Source organism: Pinus tabuliformis, chromosome 4_2 (genome assembly GCF_031772625.1).
Source record: "Pinus tabuliformis cultivar Carrire ecotype Pingquan chromosome 4_2, CPIR1, whole genome shotgun sequence".
NCBI classification, from domain to species: Eukaryota; Viridiplantae; Streptophyta; class Pinopsida; order Pinales; family Pinaceae; genus Pinus; species Pinus tabuliformis.
In genome coordinates, this window is record NC_142304.1 from 267,614,928 (window position 1) to 267,635,444 (window position 20,517).

A 20,517-nucleotide genomic window follows, 5' to 3' on the forward strand; every position below is an offset into this window, starting at 1 on the left:
AGGATTAAAATTGTGGAGGTTGGAGTACACATTTAGAGAAGTCAATGGTTGGAGGGGATCCATCAAAAGAGTATCAGGCATCTTTAGTTGCTGATTTCACATCAGCATTCTTGGCACGCATTGTATGTATTGATGTGAGCCTTGTGGATCAGCTACTTGTTTGTGGTGATCAGCGGGGCAATATCGTTGCTTTTGAATTTCCAGTGAGATTGATCGATTATGCCAGAGAAGTTTCAAATATTTTGCTCATTTAAAGGAGCCCATGGTATCTCAAGTGTGGTTAGCATTTCAGTTGCAAGATCAAATGGAAACCAAATCTGTATATGTTCGACAGGGAAGGATGGATGCATCTGTGACTTTATTTTTGATAAAGGTGCCATTGGAGACTACTCAAATAAATTGATTTTTGCTGGAATAAAAAATGTCCCAGAAATTACTATGGTTACAGACAAAGCCATTCTTGGATGCCTGCAAGCTTGTGTTACTAGTCATTGACAAGTTTGGCGCTGCTATGGCACTTGTGAAGGTTGATGTTGATAGGCAGTCTCTCAATTGGGTGTATACTCTCTGCAATTTGATACACAATATGTTGTCTCTGCGTTAATATGTATGGAGGTCTCAACGCTGTTCTGCGATGGGTGTATTGTTTCTACAAATCTATGCTAGCAGCTATATTCATATATACATATAGAATAATGTCTATGGTCAGCGGTACTTATATGGTTGGCACAAGCACTCTCCCGACATCCCTATAGTTTCAGCGTCACTATTATATCGACCTGTTTCAGCACTAGATGAGTCTCGGCTCTGTCATATAGTATGTATGGCATGATCAATTGCAGAGCATCACAGATGTATGATAGCAGTATTGTATATATGGTTCAGTTCGATATGTGTCTCAGTTCAGTTCTATGAATAGCAGCATTGGCATTCTTTTCGTTGACATCACCATTACAATATATGTATGGCGCTATTGGCATCACAGTTCAAGAATATTATTGTGAAAATCAATAATGACCAAATAATTCATGTCAACCTCACTCAGGAGAATCCAAAGCCGCTTATTGCTGGGATTCAGTCCATTGGGTCGAGACCAACATAACCTTTGCCGGGTGTTCTGATATCTACTTAGAATATCCTTTCTTTGAACATCAGATCCGTTGGTTCTCCATCTTCAATTCATTTATGATGGTTATTTTACTCACGGGTTTAGTCTCAATGATCCTGATGCATGACTATGCAAAGTATGCTCACGAAGAAGATGATTTGGGTAGCAATAGCTGGCTCATGAATATGGCCCAAGAGGTGTGTAAACGGAAAGACCACGAGGCAGGGTTCAAAGGAGCTACCTATGTTGATTGCCTTCAAAAGCCATGTTTCTTATGTAAACAGCCTGGGCACACCACGATGACATGCCCACATCGCATAGCGACAGAATATGGGGTTGTCCCTGGCCCCCGCAAATATGTCCAGAGTGGCTTTGACTTTGTATTTGAACGGAAAATCAGAAATCATATCAATATGATCAAGCCAACTTATGTTATTCCCAACCAGGTTGACTCTGCTATCATCAAGTTACACAGTAGACGGATAACTTGCTTAGAATTTCACCCTACTAAGAACAATATTATCATGTCAGGAGATAAGAAAGGTCAAATTGGTATTTGGGACTATGAGAAAGTGACAGAGAGGACAGTTTATGATACAGTACATCCCTTCGTTCTGAATAGTATGAAATTTCATCCCGTGAAGGATGATTATATATACACATCAGGATCTGATGGAACACTTAGCTGCACTGATATTGATACGGGAGTTCCAATCCTCCTGATGGACTGCAATCCTGATGGATGAAATGGACTGGCAACATGGAGAATGCTATATGGCATGGATATCAATTCAGAGAAAGATCTTTTACTGGTTGCGGATAACTTTGGGATTCTTTACCAGATAGACATTCGCTCAAATAAGAAAACAGAGGAACCCATTCTAATCCACAAAAAGGGTTCTAAAGTTGTGGGACTTCATTTCAATCCATTAAATTTAGATCTTCTGATCAGCTGTATCGTCTTTGGGATATTCGCCAATTAAAAGCTGGGGCCTTCCTGGGAGAGTTGAAACACCCACGTGTTGTGAACTCTGCTTAGTTTTCGCCAAAACCTGGCAGTAAAATCATGACTACCTGCCAAGATAATCGGATACGTGTATGGGATTCTATCTTTGGTGATTTGAGCTATCCAAGCCATGAGATCGTCCATAGTCATGATTTTAATCGTCACTTGACCTGCTTTCGTGCCGAATGGGATCCAAAGGATTCGTCCGAGTGCCTTGCAGTTATTGGTCGTTACATAAGTGATAATTTCAATGGCATAGCTTTGCATCCAATTGATTTCATCGATACAAGCAATGAACAGCTTGACGCTGAAGTAATGGATCCAAACATAGCAACCGATCTCCTACTAATGACTTCAGTCCCGATTCGATGGGATCTGCGCTCCAGTTTGTTAGCCATCACAGGATTTTAAGGGGAACGATCTTCTGTTTTAGGAAAAAGAAATGACTCTATCACTAATTTTGTAACTGCAGGTGAAACAGCGCCCCTGTTTTGGGGTCGATTTGTTTTTCCCCTAGCAGAGTTTTATTTAATGTATTAAAAAATCATTTGAAAGAGGGAGAGAGAGAGGGAGAATTCTGAGAGCTGGTGGAAAAAAACAGAGCTTCTATTGTATAGTTTTGACAGAGATTTTAATAGAAAATGCAGCTCTGACCCCTGAGATTCCTGTGGTATGAAATTTAACATTTGTGTCATCCTTTGTTTCATATGTAGCCTGTTATGTGTTCATTTCATTTCATGATCGTTTCCAATTGAACAAATGAAGTGTTAAGGTAGAATTCATAATTTGTATGCTCTGCCTTTAAGTTTGTTCATATTTAATGTTTTCTTCTGTTTGACAAGGATTCATCTTCTATGCCCTTGTCAACTCCTCAGCAGTCTTGCCGTTCCATTTAATCTCAATTTGATGTTAAAATTTCTTGCCTACCTTGCCTCAGGAGATAATCTGTGTTTTTGATTATATTTCTCTGTTTCAAGCTGTTTCTTTGCCCCATGCAGCCCAGAAAACCCCATCATCCATTAAAACCCCTTTTCCTATCAATTTACTAGCCTAAAATCAGTATTCCTTATTGGTCATCTCAGCCCCTTTGAAAACCTTTTGCCGAGATAGACCCGGAGAGAGCCCTCTCCTGTCCTCGTAGGGCTAGCTACAAGGCTGAGCGTGGTATGATGTTGCCTTGAGTTTTGCCTTCCTCAGCCTGAGGCAAATTCGAACGCTAACACGATGGACATGTGATGAGTAGTGTTGTAGTAGTACTCCCCCAGATACAACCACTTCAGCCATGCTCGCTACTGCCGATTGACATAGTTACACAAGTAGCCCTCTAGCCACTTGTTAACTATATTTGTCTGGCCATCCGTCTGTGGGTGATAACTGGTACTTGGTGTCAACTCTGTCCCCACCAACTGGAAAAGCTCCTACCAAAATCAGCCCATGAAACAACTGTCCCTGTCACTGGTGATGGTCTTGGGAAGACCATGTAACCTGAAAATCTCTCTGAAGAACAGCTCGGCCACCTGCGCTACTGTGTAGTGTGTGGATATGGCGAAAAAGTGTGAGTACTTTGTCAGCCGATCAACGACGACAAAGATGCAGTCCTTGCCCTGTACCATGGGCAACCCTGTGATGAAGTCCATTGAAATACACTCCCATTTCCCCTCCGGAATGGGAAGAGGCTGCAATAGTCCTGCTGGATGGTTCATCTCCCCCTTGTTCCTTTGGCAAACATCGCACTCCCGGACATGTTGGAGTACGTCCTCCTTGAGGCCCTTCCATGAGAACCTCTCTCTAATGGCCTTGTAGATTTCAGTAAACCCCTGATGACCTGCCAATGGTGAATGATGTGACGCCTGAAGTATCTTCTTCTTGAGCTGAGACCCCTCAGTCAAGAAGATCCGGTCCCTATATTAGATGATCTCATCGACCACCCTGTACCTGTCATTCGCCACCTGCCCATCCAGAACCTCACATGCAAATCTGTCCTTGGAGTACTCTACTAAGAGTCGAGCCCTCCAGTCTGCGTCCAAGCTCATAAGAGACAACATGGCTGACCTATGTGAAAGGGCATCTGCTACCACGCTGTTCTTACCCGTGACATACTCAATGTCAAAGTCATATGAATGGATCTTGCTGATCCAATTCTGCTGCCTCTCCTGTAGCTGCTTCTGCTCCAAAAAGAACTTGAGGCTGTTGTGATCAGTCCTCACCTTGAACCTTTTACCCACCAAATACTGCTGGTATTTAGCCAATGCATGCATGATGGCCAGCATCTCCTTGTCATATATAGAATACAACCTCTCGTGTAGAAGGAGCTTCCGGCTCTCAAAGGCTATAGGGTGACCTCCCTGCATCAACACTGCGTCGATCTCCTCTCCCGACGCATCACACTCCAAAACAAATGGCTGCGTAAAATATGGCAACATAAGCACTGGGCAGCTGCTCATAACCTCCTTGACCCTGTCGAAGGCTCGCTGCGCTGTATCCGACCAACTGAATGCCCCCTTCCTCGTCAAATCTGTCAGGGGTGCAGGAAGCTGTGAGAAACCCTTGACGAACTTCCGGTAGTAAGTGCAAATGCCAAAGAATCCTCGAAGTTTCGTCACGTTTCTCGGCTCCGGCCAATCTCTGATGGCCTTCATCTTCTCCTCGTGGATGCTCACTCTGTCCACTCCTATGATGTGTCCCAGGTATAACATCTTTGTCAACCCAAACTCACACTTGGAGAGCTTGGCATAGAACTGCTGCTCCTCCAAGATGTGCAACACTGTCTCAATGTGCTAGAGATGCTCCTCCCAAGTCCTGCTGTAAATGAGTATATCATCAAAGAATACCAACACAAACTTCCTCAAGTGACTGCAGAAGATGTGATTCATGCAAGACTGGAATGTAGCTGGGGCGTTGGTTAGCCCAAAGGGCATCACCAAAAACTCAAAGTGCCCATAGTGACACCTGAAGGTGGTCTTGGGAATGTCCTGTTCCCTCACGCGAATCTGATGGTACCCAGATCTCAAGTCAATCTTTGAGAAGAACCGGGCTTGTCTCAACTCATCCATCAACTCATCGATCTTGGGTATGGGGTACCTGTTCTTCAGGGTCTTCTTGTTCAGGGCCCTGTAGTCAATGCACATCCTCAATGTGCTGTCCTTCTTCTTCACCAACACCATGGAAGAAGCAAAAGGACTCGTGCTCGGCCGAATGTGCCCAAGAGCCAGCAACTCTTGAATGGCCCACTCAATCTCATCCCAATAGGCCTTGGGATGCCTATAGGGGGTAGTAATCACTGCCTGTATGCCCTGCTCAAGCTCAATGGTGTGCTTAAACCCCCGGTCCGGTGGCTGTCCTAGTGGAATCTCCCCAAATACTATGGCATACCAGTCTAGGATGGACTGTATCTCTGGGTGCACTGTCTGCCCTGTAGCCGTGCCTCCATCCGATGAGCCGAAACAGTCTGAGGCGGATATGTGTGCTGTCCCCGTATCTTCTCATGCTTCCCTGTCTTCTCATCATCCCACTCCATCTCTAGGGTCTTCCAATCCGTCGTGACCTTAGCTAGAGTGATAAGCCACTGAACACCCAATATCATGTTGGTGTCCGGAATATCGACCACGAAAAAGTGGTCAGTCAATATGTAGGTGCCCATCGTAACTGATAACTCTGGAACATAACAAGCACACACCGTGGTCTGATCTCCTGGGACCAAAACTGAAAAGCCATCGAAGCTCTCTGTCTGTATACCTCTCCGCTCAGCCATCTGTGCATCGATAAGTTGTGGGTTGCCCCACTGTCAACCAAGACTGTTACCCGTTGGCCACGTACTATCCCTTGTACGTGCAATGTCAAATACTTAGGAACTCCTCGCAATGCTGCAAGGGCCCCTCTGGTAGGTGCAAAAGTTGCACCCCCCGCTGTTGGTGGTGGAGGTGGCAAATGATCCTGCACGGCATGACTACCTCTTGCCTCCACATCATCCTCCTCATCCTCTTCCCCGCTGCTCTCGGAGAAGACCTCAATAAAATGTGCTTTGCCAGCAGCAGATCTATGTCCCGGTGCTCACAGCTCTTGACAGGTGAAGCACAACCGCTTCTTCTTCAACTCCCTCTTGGCATCATCATCAAGCTGTACTCGTCCTGGATTCCCCTTCGGAGGCGGAATCCTCACATCCTTCCCCTTAGGTTGAAAAGCCTATCGCTGGGGGTAAGGTGTCCGGGCCGTGGGTAAGACATCCTGTAAGTCTCGGGTCCTGCTAATAGCATCTTGAAGGGTGGTTGGTCTAGCGGATCTGACTAGACCCCGAAGTGGCTCTGCTAACCCCTTAACATACATGTAGATCCTCCGTGCCGTGGATAGATTTGGCACCATCATTGAAACCCTCAAAAAGTCCGCAATGTAGGTCTTTGGGCTCCCTGTCTGTTTGAGCCTCGTCAGTTCAACAAAGTGTTGTTCCGGATCCCTTGGGTCAAACCTCTCCATCAACCTCCAGGTGAACTCGACATATGTCGTCACTGTGGAATGCCCGAGTGTAACTATCCCATGGAACCACCAATCCTGGGCCTCACCATCCAAATGTAATGTTGCCACCTTGATGGCCTCGGTCTCCAACATCTGGTTAACCTGGAAGTAAATGTCCAGCTTCTCCACCCAAGACTTTGCCGACTTGTTTGATGAACCATCAAACGTAGGTGAGTGGAATCTACTAGCTGCATGGTGGGTGTCACCATCATGATAATGTCGGTACCCTCTGTGATGGTCGTGGGGTCTACTATCCCGCTGGAGCTGAACAAAGTCTCTGAATGAGAGAGCCTCCCTGAACTCCTGCCCATAGGCCTCGTATTTTGCAAAATAATCGCCCATATGACCAAGCTCTGCCTCCCGCTGGGCTCTGATCCACGTATCTGCTCCTAAGAAAGTGGGCATGGTAGAGCGTGTAGGGGCATGTGAGGCCACCTGCTGAGTAGTATCACGCTGCTCTGAAAAATGGTGGGATGCACCCAATCTCTCACCAACCTGGAAAACCCGTGGGCTCTCACGCTGTGTAGCCTCTACTGTCGTGAATCTTTGTCCCATCACCTCAATCTGGCTCGACAGATCCTGTACTGATTTGAGGAGCATGTCCGCAAATCTCTTCCCGTCATCATCTACCATCGGATTCTCCTGCTCTGCGTCCACCACAGGCTCCTCCTGTCCTGCGTCCACCACAGGCTCCTCCTGTTCTGCGTCCACCACCGGAACACAGTCTCCCTCTCCGTAGGTGTTCTCCAACCTACACCCAGCGTCTTTGTATCTCCTACCTCTGTAACAGATATAGGGCTTTTCCCCTGGTGTCATAGATTGCTAGCTCCACAGGCTGAGCCAGATCTATGCTCTGATACCATTGTAATATCCCTTATCAGGAATATTCCTCAAACACAAGCAAACTCCAACCAGAGATGGACTGGGAGGGCATTTACCAGATATGTCGCCTCTGAAAAGAGGACGAGATCTGGAGGCTACCTGGCCCTTTCCAGACTCTGTCTAAGAGTATAGGAGAAAACACACAAGTGGTATAGTAGCCGGGAAGCTCAAAGAGATAAAAATAACAATGGTGCAACATATAACAATATAACCATAAGCAGATACTCAAGAAATGCAGAGAGAAATGCTAAGCCATTTTATTATACTGAGTAATAGAATGAGTACAGGAGGTGATTAGAAAGATGGCACCTCGACTTGCACAAGGCAAGTGAAGAAATACACTCAGAATAGCAAAGGAATGGCCTCTCTCTGAACTGCGTCCAAGCTGCTGGAGAACTGCCGTGCTGCTGCTGCTACTAGAAATCAAATGAGGATTTGGGGTTGTTCCCCTCCTCAGAAAATGCTGAAACTCTGGAATCGGATTCTACTCAGAAAACCCAGAAAGCTTTTCTGAAATGGCCGACCCCCGAAAATCGCCCCCTTGAGGACCCACGCAATCCCTCAAGGCTCTGCACTGCCACTGGAATAAACCCACCACAACTCTGCCTGAAACTTAGCCAAAATACTCCAATATGCAAGAGCTGATCCCCTACTCAACCTCCCAGCACAAATCCACCTGCAAAACCTCAATCTAGAACTCCTGCCAGAAAGAGCTGCGTCATCCCCCTCAAGACTGCGCAGTCATCCAAGATGCTCAATCCTCCTGCCAAAATGCTGATGAAACTACTGCAACAATACTTATGGAAATACCTTTCCCAAGCAAGCACTTGAAGTCCCCCGGGGCTAAGGGTGAGATCTCCGAACGGAGACACTCAATGCACTAAACAGTGCTACAGACTAGCTAAACAGCCAGCGTGCTCCAAGTCAAAGTGACTAGCTTAAATGCACATAATCGAATGCCAAAATGAGGAGGCTCCTCTCTCCTTTATAGCGTTGGCCTCTCTCGATCCCAAGGCTCACCTCGTCCAACGTAGCTTTCCTCTTGCCACGTGTTTCTCACTATCTGCGCAGTCATTCCAAGTGTCTACGTGGGCCCCTCCTCTACGTGGTTCTTTGGCCCCCCCCTTGGCTCACCTTTTAAGTTACAACGTTGTTCTACTAGGGAGTGTCTTTATTCATGAAGTGAGTATGTCCCCCTCTCCTCACCTTTTTATTTATAAATAGCTATAGAAGGCAAAATTGAGCAAAATTGAATATTCCAATTAGCCATGGCTAATTAGGAATATTACATTCTATTATAAAATTTAATTGTATATTGAATTCCAAAATCTCTCTTTCACTTTGGTGTCATTAGACAATAATTGCACAGTGGACAACATTGGTTGAGAAATATTGCCAATGTGACTCTAACTTTCTTGATAATTTTTAATTCAACATTAAAATTATGAACTATATAGGAATTGGGAAACTACAACCACTGAACAAACATTGACTTGCATGAACTGCAGAACCCTATCTCTAATGATGCACATGTTGCAAGTGGTTATTTTATAGTCTGGTCTGTTTTGTATGCTTTCTGATGATTCCATTTTATTTCCTAGTATGTAGGAGATGACCAACAACGTTCCTAGATTTGTGAATTTTGATATTAATTTTACTGAATATCTTCAGGATCATGCCACAAAAGCTGGCTGATATTCTGTTGGTCCCAGAAAAAAGAGAGGAAGTGCTCTATAATTGTGATGCAGCAGATGTTTTGAGAAATGCATTTAGAGAGACTGAAGCAGCATTAGACTGTCAGTATGAGGTTTGCTCCATTTCCTTTCAACTTTTAGTGACAAGTCTCTACGGCAATAATATGATTGAAGTTTTGTGAATTATCTTGGTTGACGGATTTTAACTTTTTCATGGCCTCCTGTGGGCAAATTCAATGAGAAACTGTTTTTTAATATTGATAATGTATGAGCATTGACCTAGAAATTTAATGGCAATTGCTTGGCATTCAATTTTCCGTTTTTTCTTTTAACTGGCATTCACTTACTTTTAGTACATGGAAATGTCTTCTTCATCAATACATTGGAATTTCTAGTATTGGATAAGTATGATGAAATGTCCCTTTTTTGGATGTGTCAAAAATTCAGAAATTTTCGCTTACACATTCAAATACTGTAAAAAGAGCAATCAATAGAAATCTTTTTTTTCATGGGGACATTTATCAAACATGATATGTGCGAATTAAGCAGTAAACCCTCGTACAATAAATGCACAATGAAAATCCAAGTGAGCAGCAAATAATAACTCAGCCAACTCTTTATTTCTATTAGTTACCAAATTTACATGCGAATGCTTCACATTTAGAACCTGTAAATACTCTTGCAGAATGGCACGCTTGGCTGAATATTAATCTCCAACATTGAGCACTAATGAAGGATCTGAGTGATACCTCCTCTTTCTTCAACCTGAAACAAAAATGAGTGACCTGATATGGTTCCTTCTTGTAGATCTGTAGATCTTCTAGGGCATATCATTTCAACACCAAAACCAACCCTCCTCACATGGCCCATGGGTTCTCACCCATATTTTCATGCTAAAAGAGCTCTTGAAATAATTATCAAAATCAATAACCATTGCACATCCAAAAGTGAGCTCCAATTCTCTTTTTATAACTTTTATCATGAGAATATCACGGGTCATCAAAATACCATGGATCTTCCCTTTTTACCTTTTTTAATAAAGTGACTTTATAAGATTTTATTCCTTAATTAATCAAAAGTCACTTAATAAGCTCTTTTTAATTTAATTACTCAATATCACCTTAGAGATGATATTAAATACTTAAATTAATTGTCTCCTGTTTTCCCTTTTCGGAAAGGGACATTACAGTCCCCACTTCCCAAGATTGCTTGCCTTAACCAATCCAAATCTATATTCCTGGGTTCCAGATAACCCTAGAGAATCCCTGTTGTATACAATCCAGAACCTGCATATGAATACCAGAATTCCAAGTATGCCTGTAGAATGTCCCAACATATACCTACTGTACCATCTGATCACAACAGAACCCAGTATTACTGCTACACTTTTCCATGCCGCGAAACGACTCACTGATATAGTTACAAACTGGAAATTTGCTGTCACATGAAAACTTGTCACACATGTGAGTTCTATAGTGCCTTGAATTCAAGTCATCAAGCAGACTCAACCTTTTCATTGTACAAGAGACTCTTCCCCTATGTTGGATGATCAGGCAAAACAGGGAAATATCAAAATTGTTGTTGTCTCTTGGAATAAATTTCCCATTTGGAAGGTGCTGATCATCTCCAGTAAAATTAATCGATTTGTCAAGAATTCCAAGCCCTTCTTTTGTGCCACTAAAATCCTTCATAGCAGCAGCAGGTAGCTGCAACATCTTTGCTAAACATAGATGCCCAGCTATTGTCTTTGCATTTCCACACGTCTTGAAGTAAAGCATCTTTGCTCAAAGGCTTTTTGTTCTCCATCAAGAGATCCTTTGCAAAGAATAATGGAAAGCTCTCTTGCATCAAGCTTCTTCACCATGTCCCTCACTTCATTTCTTTCACTATCAGACTGCCTTTATGTAGCAGCGATAGCCTCAGTCTCTGCCGTGGAGTTGTCTCTATTTTTCAAAATGTCAATGATTCGGACAACTGCTAGAAGACCACTCATCAATGCACCACCAACACCAACAGAAGCACCAACTGCTAACATAAGAATGAGCACCCGTACTGAATTGGTCACCACCCCAGTTTTTAGCAACAGATGCCCACAGTTTCTCCGAACAACTTTTGGAGGATCATGACTACATGTTTAACATGATCAGAGGTGTCTAAATTCTGGCCATTTATGGAAGCCTTTCCAACTACAAGAGCAATCAGAGCTGGTGCACCAGTTTTCTTCAGATTCCAAAACATAAAACATTGGCCTTGTAACTTTGTGTTCTCTGCAGTTGGTACCACTGAATTGTCCCAAAATAATCCACACTATCATTCTGAAACACCTTTGGGAATTCCATGACTATTTTATTCAATATACCAAATCGAAGTTGTTGAATGGAGGATAATTTCCAATCTGGAAGAGCTGGTGGGAACTTTATTTCATTTACTTTCAAGCAGCTAGGGGTACACCGTACAACTATCAGAACTGCATCGCCAACAAACTTCTGATTATTCTCAGTCCGAACTTTGACCTCTCCTTCTACTCCACTTTTTGATTTTGGGTTCTTCATAAAGTATGAAATCGCTGTTACCACATGACCTAGCCTAATATTGAGACCTTTGGCTAATACCTGCATAACAATGCTATAACCTCCTTTAAACATACAATGAGCTCCTCCAAAACCTCCATGAACATCATCCTATTTTCGGTAAGGGAGCGAAACCCAACTAAGTTCTATTGCATAGCCATACTCCAAATTAAGAAAATGCCAATCCATAACCTGCCACTTGAGTTGATTGAGGCTCTACTGTTCCAGGCTGGAATTGTTGGATAAACTTAGTTTATCAGGTTGAGATTCCATGTTAATTCCATTTTCCACACCTGCAACTATTGAAAGCTATTTTCAGGAACTGCCTTTAAGCTAGAATCAACTGTTGCATTCAATGCCTCCAGTGTTCTCACTGAGGAATCTGGAATTGTGCTTGGAAGGGCTTTACTACTTGCCAACTCTGAGGCAATTGTGCTTGATCGAGCAATGCAGCGCTTTTCTAGAGCATATTCTAACTCTTCATCCATAGACATGCGTCTGCTACATCTCCATTCTGAGCAACAAGAATCATCACATCATAAAGCAGGCTGTTATACTCTACTTTGAGTGCCTCAACACCAGTAGTAATGCTAGCACTTAGATCTACTGGCACTGGAAGTGCGGAGTGATCTGTATAAACTCTTCCTTGTGATTGATGAAGTGATCTAGGCCATCCTGAAAATGGAATGTTATAGCTGGAATGTGTATTTTTGCAATGCCTGCTGGGAGCTCTAGAGATTGATATTTAGGCTCCTTCATTTTGAGAAGAGCATACATCATCCAATATCGAAAAAGTAGTATGCGGCCTTCTCGAGCAAGTGCGTCACCTACAGAACTTCCATCAAAGGATAGATGTTCCAACACCTATTCACCAGTCTGAAGGTTAAATGGTTGTTGTTGCTCAAATTTCAGACCTTTGAATTCATTGATATAGAGAGCTTGAAAGGCCCATCTGATAAGAGAAATTCATGTGATGCATCTAAAAGCTGTAGGGGTGTTCTCTGAGTTAACATAATAACCTCCAAAGACAATGAAAATAGTCATCAGTGATGGCCCTAAAGCCATAGCTGCCTCTGTTGTAGGCACCACAACTCCTATAGTTAAGCCCATGGCTGATGCAACAAATGACTCCATAGTCACAATACTAGAGAATGCCCTAAACCTCAATAAACTTGGTGAAGACGTGCCATAGGATATAGAATTATACCAAAGACCAAAGGGAAAGCAGCTCCAACAAGAATCTTAGCTAACAACTTAGCAAAAGGATAAGGTCCCAGGGCATATATACTATAAACCCTTTGCATGTTCCCTATCTGCAATAACACACTCCTTTGGGAAAACACTCACAGTCTTGGTAATTGCTGTGTCTTGAAGAATTACTTTTGAGATATCTTTGTGTCTTCTAGTGTTACTAAATTTGGCTTTAATGTAATGTCTTGTAGTGTTAGTTTTTTCTTCTTGTAGGAAAATGTCAAGAACTTCTTTGTATTTAAGATGGACCCTAGTGATTCCAAGCTTCCATCTAGGGTGAACTCAAAATAATGTTACCTTAATCTCTCCATAGGTATCTAATAGAGAATTGTGATATAGATGTATAATCCCTAATGTTTAAATGTAGTGTTACTAAATTTGGCTTTAATGTAATGTCTTGTAGTGTTATTTTTTTCTTCTTGTAGGAAAATGTCAAAAACTTCTTCGTATTTAAGATAGACCCTAGTGATTCCAAGCTTCCATCTAGGGTGAACTCAAAATAATGTTACCTTAATCTCTCCATAGGTATCTAATAGAGAATTGTGATATAGATGTATAATCCCTGATGTTTAATTGTAAATTGGTTATGTGATATTGTTTTGTGTCCCAGTGGTCTAATTTTTCAATTATATTTAACTTGAGAATCACCAATTGTTTAGTGAATTCAGGGCTTATATAATTATTATGTTCAACGGGAGTGATAGAAATAGTAATATCTTTTCCTACAAGAGTCCCCTTAATTCTAAACAACATTGAAGCATAGTTGTATGAAGTTTTTGAAAAATTTCCTTTCTCCTTAGTTACAAACTCCATTGCTTTTTCGTCAGTGATTGATTTTTTCAAATGATACTTTGATTATGAAGCTTATATATTCTTTGTGTGAGTGACCCACTTCTTCAAAATATAGTAAAATCCTTTTTTATTTAATGCACTTTGAGCACCTTTATGGCTTCCTTTATTAATAAAATTTCCATTTTATTTTTTTATTGTCTTTCTTAATATAATCTTTGTAATAAAACCCTTTTTCTTGTAGACATAGTCTAACATATAAATGAAATGACTTTTTTCACTGGAATCCGGGGATACAATTTCAAGCAAGATTGTGATTTTTTGTTGTTTAAAATACATTTTTTGAATATGCATAAATGGATTCAATATCCTGAAAAACTCTTGGGGCATTCAAATTCTACAGATTAAACAACTTAAACTCAAGTTTTTAAAAATATCTACCAGAGTTGTCCACGATGTCTTGGATAGACGGTGATCGGGTGTTTTGTTAAGGCACTCTTTGATGTGAAGTCACTTGTTCAATTCCCTGTCCCGATCAGGGTGATATATTGGTCATGATGAAGATGAGTTCCTACCAAGCTTACAAAAAAAATATATATGTACCAGAATTTGGTTAAAATTAACTAGAAAAATTCCCTAAAAAAGGCCATTTCGGCTACTAGTTAGCCTATGCTTCTTTTATACTTACCTGCCAATTATTGAACTCTTTTTTTTTTTAAATAATAAAGTTCTTGAAATTCCTTTAACTTTTATTTTCCTCAATTAAATTTCCACTACTTCAGCATGTTGTTACTTTATATTTATTGTAATAACTTTTTAATACTTTATAAAAGTGCCATTCCTTTATGGAGGCTGAAACGCAGAGCCACTTGGATTAAGGCGGGTGATGTAAATACACATTTTTTTCGTAAGTATGCAATCTTGAGGAGAATTCATAACTCTAGTTGGGAGATTAAGGACGAGGATGGTGTCATTAGAAGCTCTTAAAAAGATCTCGAGAAGGCAACTACATGGCATTTCATGGGCCTTTTTAAGGATCTTGGTAATAATACTATAGCAACTTAGTTGCGAGTTCTACAAAATTTCCCAAGGTTCTTTTTGGAGGAAGACTCCATTAGAGTTGGTAGGCCTATAACTTTGGATGAAGTTAAGAGGGTGTTAAAACAATTTACAAAAGGTAAAAGCCCCGGTCTAGATGGGTGGACTGTTGAGATCACTGTGGATAATATCAGCGATATTTGAAAATATTGCGGTATTTTCGGCAAAATGATATATCGCCGAGAAAATATCACGATATTTTTAAAATATTGGCAAATATCGGCAAAATATCACGATATTTTGAAAATATCGACTATATTTAAAAATTTGAAAAAAATATTTTTTATGCTTGCCGATATTTGCTGATATTTTCACCGATATTGCCGATAAGATATTTTCTAGACCCTCGCTGATATTTTGCCGATACCGATATTTTCAACACTGGTTGAGATGTACTTAGCTTTTTTGATCTGATGGGTAATGAGATCTCGCAGGTGGTGGAGAAGGCCAAAAGGAAAGGATTGGTTATGGGTGTTATTAATGCCACTTTTATCGCTTTAATTCCCAAGTATTCTAAGCCTGAGAACCATAGTGACTTTAGGTCAATTTCCTTACGTAATTTGTTATATAAAGTCAATGCTAAGATCTTATCTATTTGAGTAAGAGATAAACTTGCAGATATGATTTCATTGGAACTGTTTGGTTTCCTTTCAAATAGGAAAATACATGATGCCATTGGAGTGGCTCAGGAAACCCTCCACTCTATAAAATTAAAAAAACTAAAAGCCGTGATTTTGAAAATGGATCTAGTCAAAGCATATGATAAAGTTAATTGTACTTTCTTAAGACTGGTTCTACTACAAATCGACCTTAATCTGGAGGTGACTATCTGGATCATAGGGTGTGTAACTTCAACAAATTTCACAGTGCTGGTAAGTGGCTCACTTCCAATTTTTTCTGTAGCTCAAGAGGGCTGAGACAAGGTTGCCCTCTTTCTCCTCAGCTTTTTTTGTTAATAGTTGAAGGGTTGAGTAGACTGATCATTCAAGGAAAAAGAGCAGGGAATTTAAAAGGGGTCAAAGTGATAAGATCTATGCACATAACCCATCTCCTCTTTGTCGATGATGTTTTGATATTTGGGAATGGAACTACTGCTGAATGGGAATGTTATTCCAGAATTATCACTCTCTTCTACCAAGCCTTTGGTATGGAGGTTAGTTTACCAAAATCCATGTTTTTTTAGAACAGAGTCCAGGATGAACTTCTTGACTACATAAAGTCCTTTCTGCCTTGTAAAGTGGAAGCTCTAGCTAAAGGTCTTAAATATATAGGGTTTTTTCTTGAAACCAAACTGCTACATTAAGGAGTATTGGACTTGGCTCCTTAAAAAAGTTGATAATAGAATCTCTAACTGGTGTTTCAGGTGGCTCTCCTTGGGGGGAAGGATGATCCTAGTAAAGGCGGTTTTAGAAAGTATCCCTGTTTATTGGTTGTCTCTTACAAAAATTCCTAAATACATCATTAATAAATTAAGGATGTTTAGTTTTCTGTAGATTGGCAAAAGGGATAAATGAGTACACCTGGTTAGGTGGGAGTCAATATCACAACCTAATTCATCAGGGGGATGGGGCTTCAAGAATTTGTTTTAGTTTGGAACTGCCCTCTCTATGAAGAGTTTATGGAGAGCTATAAATGGCTCTGGTATTTGACAACAAATTATTAAGGCTAAGTATTTGAAGAACATATCTGTCACTATTTGGCTTAGACAATCCAATCCAATTTATTCCCAGGATGGCTCAGTAATATGGAAATGTCTCATAGAATCCTTCTCTGATCTCTTCTCTTGGATTGCTTGGAAGGTCGGGAATGGGAATCAAATTATTCTTGGACAAGATCCTTTCATTTGAGCTACTAATTATTACCTTCTTTCTATAGAGTTGATGAATTTACTTAAAAGGAATTTTCAAGTTGAGCCACATTAAAAATCTTGTGCACAATAGTCATACAACTGGCCATTGGTTGAATGTTGGTGATCTTGGTTTCTCTGGAATTTTTGTGTTGGAATGGGATAATTTTATCAAAGGGCTTTATTTATATGGTATTTTCCTAAGTGAGGTGGAGGATTCCCTTGTTTGGAGCTGAGATATTGCCACTGGACAAGTTACAATGAGAGAAGCTTATGCCTCTTTAGTCTCTACCTCTTCGGAGTATAGTGTTTGGTGGCATAGAAAAATATGGAATTGGAAACTTTCGCAAAAATTGAGGTGTTTTGGATGGCTCTTGTTGGAGAATAGAATCCTCACCTAGGATAATCTCCTGAAAAGAGGTTTCTCGGGTCCTAACATCTGTTGTCTTTGCAAGTCAGAATCAAAATTAGTTGACCATCTTTTTGTTTATTGCTTAGTTTCAAAGGCAGTTTGGCATGATAGTCTACTAATTCTAAACTTACATGTATTGTCTTCTTATCATTCTTTTGAGAACTGCTTTCGTATATATCAGGGTCTTTACAACTCCCTCTTTCCATCTGAGGTAAGTGAACCTATTTCCCTCTAATTGACTTCCTTGATGCAAGCTTTAAACAACTCCCTTCTTCTTCATATTCATGCTTTGCTATGTTCTTCCACTTCTTCCTTCTGCTAATCAAGCTCTAGATAAGTCTTGTCTTGACCTGCAACCTTTATTAGAAGACCATGAAAGAACAATAAGGACAAGGCACAAAGATAACGAACGAGGAGATATAAATTACTTATCTTTTGAGAAGGATTAGCTCCCTTGTTAATTTTAGGTATGTTCTATGCTTAGAGCAATTTATTTCAATTTTCACAGTTAGCTCCATATCTTTTCCAGATTAGCAATCACATCAGCATTAAAGTAAACTGCAGATAGAACATAAACATAAATCGCAGAAGACAAGCCAAGACAAGAGGACACAAGATGTGGCGCTAGCCAGGGACAAACCCCAATGTGGGGAAACCCTTGACCAATTCTTATTATATGTTCTTCAATAGTTCAACAGAGAGAGAGAGAGAGATACTACGTTTACAACAGAAGTCAACACTTTGAACATAAATCGCAGAAGACAAGCCAAGACAAGAGGACAAAAGATGTGGCGCTAGTCAGGGACAAACCCCAATGTGGGGAAACCCTTGATCACTCGACTAAAAGGAGAGGCCCGGTAGGGACTCACCGATTCATATGGGTGAGGAGCAACTCTCTTTTGGGGGAGGGAAAATAGAGGATGCGTAAGCATGACTCGACCACCGGGCCGCCATCAACTCGAAGAACTAAAAGGCCGCCATCGCATTTTATCATACTATGAATCCTTCCCAGGGCTCTTTCTCCTTGCCTAGATATGTTTATTGATACTTATATGCAGAGAAGGTTCTCCTTACCTTCCTTTCCTTTCCTTCCCGATAACGTGTCAGCCTGCCTCTCTCCTTCCGTCCATCGGGGTTAATTCTTCTTATATGTTCTTCAATAGTTCAGCACAGAGAGAGAAAGATAGTACGTTTACAACAAAAGTCAACACTTTGACTTATCTAGATAAGAGCATAGATCATCTCTAAGAAGATGATACATGAGATCAGTTGAAGACATGCTGCTTCAACTAATTCTCGAAGGTGACTCCTTCACCTATCGTTGTGCTGCATTTCATCATCATGCTGCACCTCACCGCGCTGCACCCATCATCACTATGCTGCATCTCATCACACTTCATTAATCATGACTGTACCCATCACTGTACTGCATTATGTGCCACTGCATGTTGCCATCCTGACCTATGTGTTGGCTGCACCTTACTTGCTTGTCCCTTGCTTGCTTGTTGTCCCTAGCATGCTTGTTGTTGCATGCTAGTTGTCCCTTGCATGCTAGCTGTAACATTGCATGCTTGGTGTATTTGCTGCTAAGTACCATACAACTGTCCCAATGTTAGTTAGCTGTCCCTTGCATGGTGCTTTCCTTTGGAGACAGAGGCTCTGGCTGTTTTGGTAGTTCCCAACAATTCTGACAGTTCCGACAGTTCTGGTTGTTCCCGGAAGTTACGGCAGTCTCGATAGTTCCGGCTTTTCGGGCAGTTTCGGCTTTTCGAGCAGTTTCGGCAGTTCCGGCATTTCCGGCAATTTTGGCGGTTCCGGCTTTTCCGGCTTTTCCCGCAGTTCCAGCTTTTTCGACATTTCTGACTTTTTCGGCAGTTCCGGCTTTTGTGGCTTTTCCGACATTTCCGGCTTTTCCGTCTTTCTCGGCGGTTCTCGCTTTTTTGGCAGTTTCGGCTTTTCTGGCAGTTCCGGCTTTTCCAGCAGTTCCGGCTTTTCCGGCAATTCCGGCTTTGCCGGCTTTTCCGGCAGTTCTGGCTTTTCCGGCAGTTCCGGCCTCTGGATCAGGGCAATGTTATTCCTTAGGATCTCTCCTCCTACTAAAACTCAAAGACAAGTAGAGAGGGGAAGAGATCCCTAGTGTGTTGAAATGACTTGAAGGCCACCTCTATTTATACTAAAACGTTGAGCACATATGGGGTTTATTTGGTTGCTGGTCGACCTTGAAGAACTGTCTTATAACGCAAATAAATTCATAACTCTATGAATACTTATCGGAATCAGATGATATTTAGATCAATCCTACACCTCTCGATGAGGGGGATCCAAGAAAAATATCAACTGCCATAAATAAGATGACCCACATGGAGTTTGGCCCTAGTTTCCAATTTTAACACTCCCTCTCAACTAGGGAGAACTCCATCCATTGATCCATATGTCCAACTGTACTATCTCTGCCATCAATGCCCTGCATTGCTCTGCTCTGCTCTGATCTGCTGAGCTCTGCTCTACTCTGCTGAACCATGAAGAAGAAGAATTGATCGAGAATGTCTCGTACCATTCTCTACTGACCCAAAGTCAGTTTCATCTGAAGAGAGTGTGTCACATTACTCTTACTGACCCGAAGTCAGTTTTATTGATCCCAGATCATTATCATAAGAGAGTGTCTCAAACCACATATACTGATCCCAGATCAATGTCACAAGAGTGTCTCAAACCACTCATACTGATCCCAGACCAATGTCACAAGAGAGTGTCTTAAACCACTCTTACTGATCCTAGATCAGTTTCATTGATCCCAGATCAATGTCACAAGAGAGTGTCTCAAACCACTCATACTGATCCGAGATCAATGGAGGTCATCCTAGCATAGGGAGTACGGTAGATACAACGATGCGTCAATCGATAGTACTACTATGGTCCCTATCCTCATTTCCCTGGTCATTGATAAGATGAGAGGTACTTCCCATGAGTCCCAGACTGCATGGGTAGGATGCCTTGACAGGAGAACTAATCATCCTGTCCACAGTAGAACGAATCATCCTGTTAATGGATGCCATGGAGAACTAATCATCTTGGCCCACAGGAGAACTAATCATCCTGTTCCACAGTCACCACGGAGAACAAATCATCCTGGTCCACAAGGGAACTAATCATCCTGTTCATAGCGCACCACCAGGGGAGATTGAGTCGCCTTGTGGTCGTATGTTGCTCTAGTAAGTACCTGAAGCCCCCCAGAGCTCCCAGAGCTCAATGCATGCAACATGCAGGACCCTTATAAGAAGGTCTCTCAATGACTCCAAGTTGTTTGGGAAAGTCACAGATTTGACCTTTCCCGGGGGCTTTGGCAAAATTT

At 41.6% G+C, this 20,517-nt stretch overlaps 1 protein-coding gene and 1 pseudogene across 3 annotated transcripts in view; both read left to right on the forward strand.

The window, feature by feature from the left end:
- KAPP (kinase associated protein phosphatase) overlaps positions 1-20,517 on the forward strand; it is a 290,614-nt gene that overhangs the window by 187,538 nt on the left and 82,559 nt on the right. For all 3 annotated transcript variants that reach the window (XM_089428509.1, XM_089428511.1, XM_089428510.1), the window contains exon 7: positions 9,177-9,312. In XM_089428509.1, the coding sequence (XP_089284635.1) occupies positions 9,177-9,312 (136 nt within the window). The remainder of the gene's footprint in view (positions 1-9,176; positions 9,313-20,517) is intronic.
- LOC149169007 (protein DAMAGED DNA-BINDING 2 pseudogene) lies at positions 1,219-2,525 on the forward strand (annotated as a pseudogene).